This window comes from Capricornis sumatraensis, chromosome 13, assembly GCF_032405125.1.
Source record: "Capricornis sumatraensis isolate serow.1 chromosome 13, serow.2, whole genome shotgun sequence".
Classification (NCBI taxonomy): domain Eukaryota; kingdom Metazoa; phylum Chordata; class Mammalia; order Artiodactyla; family Bovidae; genus Capricornis; species Capricornis sumatraensis.
The window spans coordinates 40,248,910-40,262,812 of NC_091081.1; the positions used below are offsets into that span (position 1 = coordinate 40,248,910).

A 13,903-nucleotide genomic window follows, 5' to 3' on the forward strand; every position below is an offset into this window, starting at 1 on the left:
GTTAAGATGTACATGATAAACCCAGAGCAACCACTAAGGAAATAATTCAAAGCTTACGGACAATCATTAAAGTAACTAATATGCTACATTTGAAAATAATTCACTTAATGCAAAAGAGAGATTCAGTTCAGTTCAGTCACTCAGTCGTGTCCGACTCTTTGCGACCCCATGAATCACAGCACGCCAGGCCTCCCTGTCCATCACCAACTCCCGGAGTTCACTCAGACTCGTGTTCATCGGGTCAGTGATGCCATCCAGCCATCTCATCCTCGGTCGTCCCCTTCTTCTCCTGCCCCCAATCCCTCCCAGCATCAAAGTCTTTTCCAATGAGTCAGCTCTTCGCATGAGGTGGCCAAAGTGATGGACAAGAACATAAGACATTTAGAAAGCAAAAGGTAAAATGGCTGATGTAAATCCAGCTGTATCTATAGTAATGTTAATTGTGAAAAAGTTGAACAATCCAATCAAAAGACAGAGATTATCAGAATTTTTTTTTAAGCTCTATCTTTATCTGCAGGAAACATTTCTGATTCAAAGATTGGAAGTTAAAGGATGGAAAAGGATGCATCATGCAAATTGTAACCGCAGAAAGCTGGAGTAGCTAGACTAACATCAGACAGAAAAGACATTAGGCAAAAAAAATATTACTAGAAATAAAGAGGGAACATTTTATAATGATAAAAGAGTGAATCTGGAAGATTGAACCATTATAAATACATGTGTACCTAATAATAGCAAAATACAAGAAAAAACTAAAATGAAGGGGAAAATAATTCACAGTAATAATTGGAGGAACTTTGGTTTCTGCTATAGTAATAAAGCGCTTGGAAGTCATCACTCACCCTCACAACAAGAAAAACTCTGGACAGCCTGAAAAACAATTCTTCTTAGGTTCAACAGAGAATTGAGGTCATAGGGCAAATCACTGCCCTCAAAACTGAGCATACAGCAATTTGTCAAATTCAGCTTAAATATTGCTACCAATACCAGCTACATCAGAAGGCTTCTGCTCCTGGCTAGCTGTGATTCTCTGTATCCACCTTTCTGTTTAGTTTTAACTTATCTAACAGGTAATTTTTTAAAGAGGTAAAGGATGTACTAAGAGAGGAGGGAAAATGTCATCCTACAAAGTGCTCAATTAAAACCTTCAGAGAAAGCAGGAAAAGAGGGAAAGATTTAAAAAAAAAAAAGGTCCAGAGCAAAGACTAGAAAAACTATCTATAAAGTAGATATTAATTCAACTATTTCAATAATCATTGATGGCAGTAGTCTAAATAAACCAATTAAGAGACTGACTGGATAAAAAACAAGGCTTAACTCTATGTCAGCTACAAGAAATCCACTTTAAACATAAGGACACAATTAGATTAAAAGTAAAGGTATGGAGAAATATATACAGTGCTAATAATTCAAAACACAGGTGTAGTTATATTTCACACAAAGCAGACTTCAGGACAAGAAGAACCATCAGTCATAAAGATGGGCATTACATAAAATGAACTGGGAATAGAGGAGAGAACTTCTTCAATCAGATAAAGGACAATTTTGAAAATCCTACAGCTGATAGCACACTTAAGATGCTTCCTCCCTAAGATTAGGAACAAAACCAAAGTGTCCACTCTTGCCACTTCCTTTCAGCATTGTACTAGAAGTTCTAGTCAGTGGAAGAAATGGAAATAAAAGGCATCTAGGTTGAAAAGGAAGAAGTAAAATTATCTGTGTCTGCACATGATATCATTTTGTTATTGTTCAGTTGCTCAGTAGTGTTTGACTCTTCGTGACTCCATGCACTGCAGCATGCCAGGCTTCTCTGTCTTTCACCGTCTCCCGGAGCTGGCTCAAACTCATATCTGTTGAGTCAGTGATGCCATCCAGTCATCTTATCCTCTGTCATCCCCTTCTTCTCCTGACTTCAATCTTTTCCAGCATCAGGATTTTTTCCAGTGAGTCGGCTCTTCTCATCAGGTGGCCAAAGTATTGGAGCTTCAGCATCAGTCCTTCCAATGAAACTTCGGGACTGATTTCCTTTAGGATTGACTGTCTGGATTGACTGTTGGATTGACTGTTGCTTGCTGTCCAAGGGACTCTCAGGAGTCTTCTCCAGCAGCACAGTTTGAAAACATCAATTCTTTGGCTCTTAGCCTTCTTTATGGTCCAACTTTGACATCCATACATGACCACTGGAAAAACTATAGCTTTGACTATACTATATGGAAATATATGATATCATATATATATATATATATATATATATATAATCCTAAGGACCCATTGAAAACTATTTGAACTAATAAATAAGTTCAGCAAGGTTCCCTACCAGAATTCAGCAAGCTTCTTTGTAGCAAAATTGACAGACTGATTCTACAGTTCGTGTAATCCTACAAGGGACCTAGAATAGCCAAAAAAAAATCTTAAAGAAGAACAAAGTTGGAAGATAGCACTTTTCAATTTGAAAACTTAGTACAAAGCAACAGTAATCAAAACAGGGTGGTGCTAGCATGAAGGTAGATGTATAGATCAGTGAGATAGAATTGAAAGTCCAGAAAATCTATGTATCTATGGTTAACTGACTTTTTCTTTTCTTTAAACAGGGGTGCCAGGATGATTCAATAGAGGGAAAATAGTCTTTTCAACAAATTGTGCTAGATCAAATGGACAGCCAAATTCAAAAGATTGAACTTGCACCTTTACTTCACACTATATGCAAAAATTAATTCAAACAGGATTATAGACCTAAATGTCAGAGTTAAAACTATAAAACTCTTAAAGCAAGAGTAAATCTGCATGATCTTGGATTTGGCAATGAATTCTTAAACAGGACATCAAAAGCCCAAGCCACAGAACAAGACACATAAATTGGACTTAATCAAAATAAAGAACTTTTGTGTTTCAAAGAGCACTGTCAGAAAAGTATTAATAAAAAGACACCTCAGAGAATGGGAGAAAGCATTTGCATATTACTGATGTGATAAAGAAGTTGTATCAAAAGTATATGAAGAATAAAACTCAGTAGTTTAAAAAAAGAAAAAAACAGGCAAAGGATTTGAATACAATTTCCTCCAAAGAATATAAACAAGTGGCTAAAAAGCACCTGAAAAAGTGCTGACCGTCATTAGTCATGCTGCTGCTGCTGCTGCTAAGTCGCTTCAGTCGTGTCCAACTCTGTGCGACCCCATAGATGGCAGCCCACCAGGCTCCACCATCCCTGGGATTCTCCAGGCAGGAGTACTGGAGTGGGTTGCCATTTCCTTCTCCAGTGCATGAGAGTGAAAAGAGAAAGGGAAGTCGCTCAGTTGTGTCCTACTCTTCGTGACCCCATCGACTGCAGCCCACCAGGCTCTTCTGTCCATGGGACTTTCCAGGCAAGAGTACTGGAGTGGGTTGCCATTGCCTTCTCCGCATTAGTCATGAAGGGAATGCAAATCAAAACTACAGTGAGATATCACTTCACACTCACTAGGTTGGCTGTAATGAATAAGATAATAACAAGAATTGGCAAGAACATGGAGAAATCTGCATCCTCGTTTACTGCTTTTGGGTTTGGGAATGTAAAACGGTGTTGCCACTTGGGAAAGAGTCTAGTAATTCCTCAATAGTTGAACATAGAGTTACCTTGTGACCTAGCAATGCACTCCTGAGTTCTAATATATACTCAAGATTAATGAAAACATGTCCACACAGAAACTTGTACTTTAATATTTGTAGCTCCAGAACTCTTGCCTGGAAAATCCCATGGACGGAGGAGCCTGGTAGGCTGCAGTCCATAGGGTTACTAGGAGTCAGACATGACTGAGCGGCTTCACTTTCACTTTTCACTTTCGTGCATTGGAGAAGGAAATGGCAACCCACTCCAGTGTTTTTGCCTGGAGAATCCCAGGCACGGGGGAGCCTAATGGGCTGCCGTCTCTGGGGTCGCACAGAGTCGGACACGACTGAAGTGACGCAGCAGCAGCAGCATTATAATAGCCAAAGGTGGACTACCATCAGCTGATGGATGGATTTTTTTAATGTGATCTATCCATACAAGAGAATATTATTTGGATATAATATTAAATATATATTCAATATAAGGAGTGAAGTACTAATTCATGCTGCAGGAAGTATTGCTACAGTGTGTATTGCTATAGAATGTATTGTAAACATTATTAGAAGTGAAAGATGCCAGTTAACACAAGACCACATATTATATGGTTCTATTTATATGAAATATTTATCTCTGTAGTTAAATCTACAGAGATGGAAAGTAGATTAGCAGTTGCTTAGAGGGGGTATGACGGAGAAGGCAATGCACCCCACTCCAGTACTCTTGCCTGGAAAATCCCATGGATGGAGGAGCCTGAATCGACTTAGCAGCAGCAGCAGCAGGGGGTATGAAAGTAGATTAGTGGTTGCTGAGAGAGTATCGGAGGATAGGAGGTAATAGCTTTAAAGGGCACAGTGTTTCTTTTCAGGATAAAGAAAATGTTCTAAAATTGCAGTGACAGTTGCACAGTTCTATAGTTAAACTAAAAACCATTGAATTGTACGTGTTAATAAATTATATGATAATAAAGTTGTTATTTTAAAAAACTGAAAGATAGCCCAGTGTTTAAAAACAATGCCCAGTTCAGTTAAAGAAATAAAAGAGGATAGATTTTTTTTTAGAAACCGTGTACACTAATGCTCACTACAGTGTTATCCGTAATAGCCAAAATGGAGGCAACCCAGATATCCATCAACTAATCATCTAATGAACTGATTGATAAACAAGATGAAGTAAATCCATACAATGGAATGGTATTTGACCATGCAAAGGAATGAAGTACTAACATGTTCCATAACATGAGTGAACCTTAAAACATTTTGCTAAGGAAAGGAAGGCAGTTACATAAAACCAAATCTGTATGATTCCATCTATATGAAATTCCTAGAATAGACAATCCATAGAGGCAAAAAGTGTTCCAGGGACTGAGGGAGGAAGAACATGGGGAATGACTGCTAATAGGTATAAGGTTTTGGAGGAGGTGATGAAAATGTTCTGAAATTAGATAGTGGTGATAGCTTCACAATTCTTATGAATATACTAAAAGCCAATGAACTGTACACTTTAAAACATTAGTTTTTATATTTGAATTATACCTAAATCTGTTATTTTTAAGAAACAGAACTTACTTTTAATACTTTATGAGGGGTATTTCTTCATGTTCTGGTACTTTTTCCACAAAAGAACTTGTGGATTTGGGGTTTTTTTCCAAGGAAGCATCTTTAAGAAGAATCGTTTATAATGGCTCTAGAATTGCATGTACTATGAGAACTTCCTTGTTCAGTAAGGTCGAGTGTGCTGTATCTTCCTTATCCACTATCCTCATGCTATGGAAAACATGATCTGCTACTTAATTAATTTAGGTTCATGTGCATTACAGATGTTGTACTCTTGCCATAGTGGATTACAGTTTCTGAAAATTTTCTTGTTCTTTAGAGAAAGTAATTTTTCTCCCCAGCTACTTATATTTAATATGCCAAAAACAGCTTAAAAAATTGTATTAACACTTGGAACATGGTGAATTTTTGGTTCTTTTTTTTTTTTTAACCATTTTTATGTACAAATGCACAGCTGTGAAGGAGTTGGTTAAATACTAAAAGAATGTAAATGATCTCTTTGTAACTTTGCTGTCTTTAAAAAGGAAATTAGCATCAATAACAGTTGATTATATATATATATACACACACACACACACACACACACACACACACACACACACACACACACACACACACACACACACACACACACACACACACCCCATCAGGTGATGGGTTTATGTATATATGCAGTCCATGGTGTTGCAGTCAGACACAATTTAGCGACTGAACAACAAATACATAAATCTAATTTTAAGAAAAGATGAACTATTGGTAGTTTCTAATTTACTACATATGATTTGTGAATGGAAGGAATATGAATTTAAAAAATCTGTAAGCTGAATTATTAAAGGTTATCTGTTGTCAGTGTGTAACAGTGTTTGCAGTGTTAGGATGGTAGAATGTTTTTGAATACAGACTCTTTTCTGATAGAAGGGCATATCTTCACATGTATTTTTTCAGTTACAGTATTTTTTCAGTCACATGTGAAAAATAGACTCAAGTGTTTTATATTTTCTTAAAATGGAAGATAGGGAGACTTTAGAACAAAAGCTCATAACTATTTCACTTTGAAAAATAAAAAAGCATGTACATACTTTAAGAAAACAACATATTTTTCTAAATCTAGAGTGCTCATGAAAATGAGGATCCAGATGGTGAATTCAGGCACAATGTGTAATGCTGTAATTTTCCCTCCTAGTTAAAAGGCTGGCCACCGAGAACCTGCAATGCATGGTCAAAGCCTGCCAAGTGGGGTCAGGAGGAGAACCTGCCGCCCAGCTGACTTCTGTGTTTAGGTAAATGGAAAATATGCCAACTGGCAAGGGGACTATTGCCAGCCATTTGACAGTCAACATGTTTTTTAAATAACTAATTATCCAAAACATAATGTGTTGCTACTTGTTTGTAGTTTCAATTATTATATTTTTGGCAGTAGTTTGCTATGTTGTTGTTTTATTAAAAAATAAAATTACTAGGGAGAAAGATGACTTTAAATTACCTGAGAATTTAGTAAGGAAGATGCTTGCATGTGTTTCGGAGGAAAAGGTGGAAAACGTGAGTCCTAGTGACAGGTATACAGGCTTTGGAGCTGGTAAACGTGCTACTCAGCAGCCAGTGTGGATGTGGCTGTCACTGGTCTTCCTGTTCACTTTAGATGCCGTGAACCCGCAAAGCTCCATTCAGTGTAATTTGTGAAGCATAAGACTTTATATACAGATCTGTTGTTCCTTCATCAGAATAACTGCAACTTGTAGAACGTTTTCTGTTTTGTTTCTCTTTGCCTGCCTTGCACCGTGTAGAATCGTAGGCTTTCTGTTAAAGCAGTACTTTTAAAATGTATCTTTCTCATAGTTTCTACCCGTTGACCTTCATTTCATGTATCTCTACCATAGCTCCACGGTGTTAGTTTGGGTCCATTTCCTTCATTCTATGTGGGATTTTTGATTCCTCAGCTTGCTTTCTTATCATGTAGTTGGGACTTGTCAGTTGTTTACAGTTTATTTACAGAATATAAAAATTGTGATCTTTTGAAATAAATACTGGGTTATTCTTTATATATAATGTATAATTATATAAATAATTCTTTATAAATTATATATTCTTCATATTTTATTCTTCTGTGGGTCTAAAGTCTCTTGTTCAGTTAAGGAATATAAAAATGATTTAGAAGTAACTTGCTTTCCTCATAGAAGTACTGTTTGATTTAACTAGAGATAGGAATAATTAACTAAAAGATACACAGAATAACCAGGAAGCCGGACTCGTTTTCTGTTTGAGTCTCTTCTACACTCTTACCACCCAGATTGACCACATGCAAAGTGTGGCAGGAGGGTCCCTGGCGTTAGGTTTGTCCCTCTTAATTCTTCCTCTTGGGATTCCAACTCTTCCCTCTCCCTCTGAATGCCCTCACTCTGGTCATGGCTCACGCTGAAGCCATTTCTTTTCTTTATTTTCAAGTTTCAGTCTTTGTATGGCGTCTTTCATAGATCCTTATGATAATCTTACATTAAGTGATTTTTCTTGCATTCAGTTTACAGCTTGTTGCTATATTTGGGCTAGATAGATACCAGCCCAAGTAATTGCCCCAAGAGTAGTTCTAAGTAACCTGTTTTACTTTCAGGCAGTTTATTGAAGATTATGGTATGAGATATGACTATCAGCTTTACAGCATTTTAGAAGCAGTAGCAGCACTGGACCAGCAGGTTGTCATCCACTTGGTTCCTGCCCTTACTCAGTCTCTGAAGGATTCAGAGCGGAAGTGGGGCCTTGGCAGAAATAGTGCACAGAGGTATGTTTGATTATTTGATTATATCCTTTTGGACAATGATTATGAAATCTAGATACATTTTCCTAGTAATGGCCTATTTTCCCATTTATAAAGATTTGGAGTCTGTTCCAGTGAATAGGGTTAGTGACTCCACTAGATAATATGCTTTTGGTCAAAAATAGATAGAAGCTCTTTTTTTTTTTTCCCCGTATAGGCTTATGACTGAATATAGTGCTGGACTATTTAGAATAATGAAACATGTTGGGATAAGTCTGTATATCCCAGAGAGATTGTTTTAAAAGAGAAAAGACCCTGATGCTGGGAAGACTGAGGGCAGGAGAAGGGGGCGACAGAGGATGAGATGGTTGGATGGCATCACCGACTTTAATAGACATGAGTTTGAGCTAACTCTGGGAGACAGTGAAGGACAGGGAAGCCTGGAGTGCGCAGTCCATGAGTTCGCAGAGTCTGACATGATTCAGCGACTGAACAGCAGCATAAACATCTATCTCTCTCTTCTTTTCTTTTGTCTTTACAGGGAAGCCTATAGCAAACTTTTATCTCAGCTAGGACAAGTGGGACAAGATGAGATACAGAGACTGGAAAATGATCATGTTGAATCTATTTTGTGATTTCATCCTCAACATTAATTATAACTACCTAAAGCCACTTTGTACCCAAATCTGACTCCTACTTTCATTAATTGTATAATGTTCTGTTAAAAATACTTTATAGGATCTTTTCCATACATACCTGTAAGTATAAAGTATATAAATAAGAAAATAAAAGTTAATTAAATATGTTATAGAATCTTTGGAACTTGGTAAAACTGCATTCTGTTTTGAAGCGGTTTTAGTTAAACTAAAGAAACTTAAAGTTTTCCTATCTGGGAGTGTTGTCTATGTCTATGCAGGTTTGTACTGATTGATCCATGGGCGTGTTATTGTAGTGTGACTTTCTGCCTTGCAAGTAATTTATTTCTGGTTTTTGTTTCTTTACAAATTATGTTTAATCATGACACTATTTCACATTACCTGGCTGCCCTATGCTGGTTTTGTTATTTGGTTGCTTTCTTGTTTGCTTGTTTTTATTGTTTTGTTTCTCTTGAGGAATGGTCAGGAGATAGGGCTGTGACTTTGTTTTCCTTTTTTATACTATGTTTGAGGCAAGTTAATAAAATTCTTTCAGAGCACACTTAACTCTGAGCAGTGAAACTGAATCTGGCTAAGGGACTATACAGATGTATATATAAATTTTTTTTGACTTGGGCTAAGGCAATGGCAACCCACTCCAGTACTCTTGCCTGGAAAATCTCATGGATGGAGGATCCTGGTAGGCTGTGGTCCATGGGGTCGCTAAGAGTCGGGCATGACTGAGCGACTTCACTTTCACTTTTCACTTTCATGCATTGGAGAAGGAAATGGCAACCCACTCCAGTGTTCTTGCCTGGAGAATCCCAGGGACAGGGGAGCCTGGTGGGCTGCCGTCTATGGGGTCGCACAGAGTTGGACATGACTGAAGTGACTTAGCAGCAGCAGCAGCGGCAGCAACAGTGTTTATACTTGGGGTCCAACAGTTGCCAGATGTTTTTCTATTCATCCTTTCTTTTGGAGTTGTCATATCAAGAGGAGGATAAATAAGAGCCTTTAAAAAGAGAATAAATAATATTCTGGAAATTTTTTAAGGTTACAAATTAACAGTTCTGAAAAGTCAGCCGAATTATCTACTTGCTCTTCAACTACAGCCTCTTATAAACTAGCATCTTACATATTTGCAGGGAACCAGCTTAGTTTCCTGTAGCAGTTCATTTCTCAACCCATTAACTATCTGAAATTTCAGATTTATTTTATTGGGTTGGGCATTGTCCTTGACTCCTTTTTCTAGTGAGCATTATTTGGTAAAAATAGTTTCAATCTTAGTGCTCAGAACCCACTTGGGTCTTACACACAGCTTTGTGACCGTGAGCAGATTCTTAATCTTGTCTGAGCCTTAGTTTCTTCATGGAGAAAAATGACTAATAATGCTTCTTGAAATTTCACAATGTTCTGGTAAGAATCAGTGGGATAACTGATTTATAATCATGTAATTAACATGTATTTGAAAGTATTTGGTGACCTACATTCTGTTAGGCATACAGACATGATTACTGTATCTCATGCAAAAAAGTAAAGAAACTTCTCAATTTTGTTCTTCTCTAATGGTATGTCCTAGATGAATGATTCTAAGTGTTTTCTTAATATCATGTTTGCTAACTTTGAAATAATTTGTTTTATTCTGGGGCCTCTAGTGTTTATCATGGTTTTACTATTCCTTCAGGAAAACATTTTCAGCCCTTTTCTGGCTCAAGTATCTTTTAAATGCACTGCAGTCAGGAAACTATAGTTAGTTAATAGACCTTTCCTTATTGGAATTTGTGAAGTCTAAAGGACTTCATGACTTATAAATGGTCTATTTTACCCCTAAATAAACTAATTCAGTAAATGGGATGAATAAAAGCCTCTTTAAGGTTACTTAAGACTTCATAGCCGGAGAAGGCAATGGCACCCCACTCCAGTACCCTTGCGTGGAAAATCCCATGGATGGAGGAGCCTGGTAGGCTGCAGTCCATGGGGTCGCTAAGAGTTGGACATGACTAAGCAACTTCACTTTCATTTTTCACTTTCATGCATGGGAGAAGGAAATGGCAACCCACTCCAGTGTTATTGCCTGGAGAATCCCAGGGATGGGGGAGCCTGGTGGGCTGCTGTCTGTGGGGTTGCACAGAGTCAGACACAACTGAAGTGACTTAAAAGCAGCAGCAGCAGCAAGACTTCATAGCAATGAATTTCTTTTCATTGTAATAGTGACTTACTAATGATGTATTATTTTGCAAGTTTTAGCAGTTGAAATTTAAAATATTTAATGGAGTGCCTTTAAAGGGTTATTTATGTGTGTGTGTTTGTGTGTGTGTGTGTGTGTGTATTCTTCCCCAAGGGAAATTGATAAAGATGTCTTAGATAATCTTGCTCTTAGCTTATGAAATTTTTTAAGGGTTAAGAAAATCTGTTACTGAATTGTTACTGAATACTGCATTAGGTATATGTACTTGTGTATATTAAGAATAAATTTATACATAAAACTCAGTAACAAGAAGTCTGTAACATGTATATGTAGATATATTTTTTTTAATTTGTGTATCGGTAAAATTTTAAAGAAACTTTTATTCATTGAAGAAAAAAGAAAATTTACAATTCAGTTCTATTTCTTAAAAATCTTCACTGACCCTTATTTCTATATTATCTCTTTCCATTCCCAGACTTAGAATGACCTTATAGTTGCTTCCTTAATGTTCTTTTTCCCCTAAAATCCCTGCAGTATCTGATGTGACTGCTTCTACCATTGTTAAGGTAAGCCAGTCTCTTGTGGTCGAATCTGGAATGTGTTCTCATTTCCCTTGCGCTTTGGCACCTCTGTGACGTTGCATTCTCTTTTTTCTTCTCATCCCTTCCTCCACATTACTGCTTCTTCCTACATACACATTTTCCCTTCTTGTCCCTACTGGTAAGATCTGGCCCTTCACCCGCTCTGTCTCAACAGTCTTCTGGTAGTGAACTGAGAAGACTAGCTAATAAGTGTATCTTTCACATCTGTATCTAGTACTGCTTTTTCTCTAAACCTGTCTAGTTGGAGTCTCCTGGAATCTCAGGGCAACATGTCAAGCTGCCTTTGTCGCCTTCTTTTCCAGAGAAGGTGACACTGTCTTTGCCTTCATTTTCTACCCAGAGCATACACCACTTTCGCAGTTCACCTAACCTTGATGTTTCTTGGATTCTTGTTTCCCACTTTTCATCTGATCAGCTGTACAAGCTCTTGCTATTTTTTTCTTTTTGCCATCACGTGCATACAAATTTATTAGGCACTGTAATCGGCTCCTTGTCTCCGGACTATTGAAATTTATTCTTCACATAGTTCTGACATTAATGTTCCTAGAAGACTACTTTCATCTTAACTTTTCTGCTCAAGGACCTCTATTTACTTCCCATTGTTAGTACGCCGACATTGAAGCCCTTCTGTCAGAATTCCTGCCACCTGACACTACTTTCTCTTTCCAAACTCAACTGAAGCAGGAGAGTAGGCTGTCTTGGCTGCTTTCGCTGAATGACATGTTCATTCTACACTGTGGACCTCATTCAGTTTGCCAGCTTAACACCATTTCTACAGAAACCCAACTTTAAGATCCTCAAATAGGAAAATTAAAATATACATGTTAGGCTTCCTTGGTGGTTCAGATGTTAAAGAATCTGCCTGCAGTGCAAGAGACCTGGATTCCATCTGTGAGTTAGGAAGATTCCCTGGAGAAGGGAATGGCTACCCACCCCAGTATCCTTACCTGGAGAATTCCATGGACAAATGAGCCTGGCAGGCTACAGTCCATGGGGTTGCAAAGAGTCAGACACTTGTTCAGTTGCTCAGTGATGTCTGATTCTTTGCGACCCCATGGACTGCAGCAGGCCAGGCTTCCCTGTCCTTCACCATCTCCCAGAATGGGCTCAAACTCACATCCATCGAGTCGGTGATGCCATCCAGCTATCTCATCCTCTATCATCCCGTTCTCCTCCTGTCCTCAGTCTTTCCCAGCATCAGGGTCTTTTCCAACGAGTCAGCTCTTCACACTGAGTAGAGTAGCGTAGCACTGCACTGAGTAGCAATGAGTAGAGGCGGACGCTACTCAGTGACTAGCACTTTCACTTTCTATACGTAAGTATTCCAGTCAGTTTCTTTAAAACATCAGGTGGAGTGTAAAAGATGATTGAAGGACAACACGGTGATGAAAAGGACTTTTATTAGACACTCAGATTTGGTTTGATTTAAATTTCCATTAACATTTAATTAGGTTTTCATAGGGGAGAAGATGACATGGGTATATTGTCTCTATACAAAATCATTCAGTATTCAGTGCATTTGTATTGGAAGAGTTTCACAGTATAAACTTTTACATTTTTCCTTATCTGTAGCAAATTTTATTTTCTTACTAAGCATACTTGATTTTTTTGTTTTTTGTGGTAAGTAAAAAAAAATTATTTGTGGTTTGTTAGGTGTGTGTTTTCACTACACATTGTTAGTTTTATCTTCTTCCGTGCTTTTTCACAAATCTTTAAAACTACTGTTTATAACTAATTACATGGACTCCTTTGCATGTACATTCATAGAATCTTGGCAGTTTTTATTTTTAGGATTATATAATCATATACGAATTTGACAAGCTGTTACATATGGGAAAAACCTTTAAGAAAACTACTTTCTCTAAGTTCTACGCATCAACTTAACACTTTGTTTCAGAGATAAAAGGCAGATAGCATAGAAACTTCACCAAAAACCGTGTTATCTGTTCTAAACCACTGGTTTCTGATTCATACTCTTTTTTTACATAAACCTTATATCTTCCAAAGACTGATCTCCTGCTGCCTCCTCCTAGGGTTAAAAATACTGCATTGTCAGTCAAGTGGAGAGTATGTTAGTATAAATAACAGGCTCTGTTTGTGTAAAACGGTTGGGGAACTAGCAAAACAGTATATTCTTTCACATATTTGATGTAAGATATGAGATTTATATTTTGATTCTGTGATAAACGATATTGGTAAGTTTACCAAAACCAGTATCAAATGATTAGAACTGACCAACTTCTGCTTTTTGAAGTTTCTGATGTGAAGATAGTTACCCAGCTCATTGCACTTGTGAATTATGCTTTTAGAAAAATTCCGGGCATTTTTATTTTATACACACGTTTTAAGTTATTTGTGTACAAAGTAATGAGCTATAATAAAAATGTATGTATTCAACTTACACTGCACTTGTGATCATTCAACTTCCTCTTTATGACAGATTGACTCTTTGAAAACCAAAATAAAAACGAACCATGTTACCTAGAGGAATATTTTTAATCTTAGAGATTCATGTCTTTTCTGGCTTTTCCTCCTAGAGTAAGAACACTGCTAATATCTGTGTTACTGCTTTTTCTTTTTTAAAGTACAA

At 37.4% G+C, this 13,903-nt stretch overlaps 1 protein-coding gene across 2 annotated transcripts in view; it reads left to right on the top strand.

Annotated features, from left to right (window-relative positions):
- Positions 1–8,552, top strand: part of MMS22L (MMS22 like, DNA repair protein) — a 120,762-nt gene extending 112,210 nt beyond the window's left edge. For both annotated transcript variants that reach the window (XM_068985390.1, XM_068985389.1), the window contains exons 22-24: positions 6,323–6,419; positions 7,745–7,912; positions 8,430–8,552. In XM_068985390.1, coding sequence (XP_068841491.1) covers positions 6,323–6,419; positions 7,745–7,912; positions 8,430–8,523 — 359 coding nt within the window. In that variant the 3' untranslated portion in view covers positions 8,524–8,552. The remainder of the gene's footprint in view (positions 1–6,322; positions 6,420–7,744; positions 7,913–8,429) is intronic.
- Positions 8,553–13,903: the final 5,351 nt, after the last annotated feature.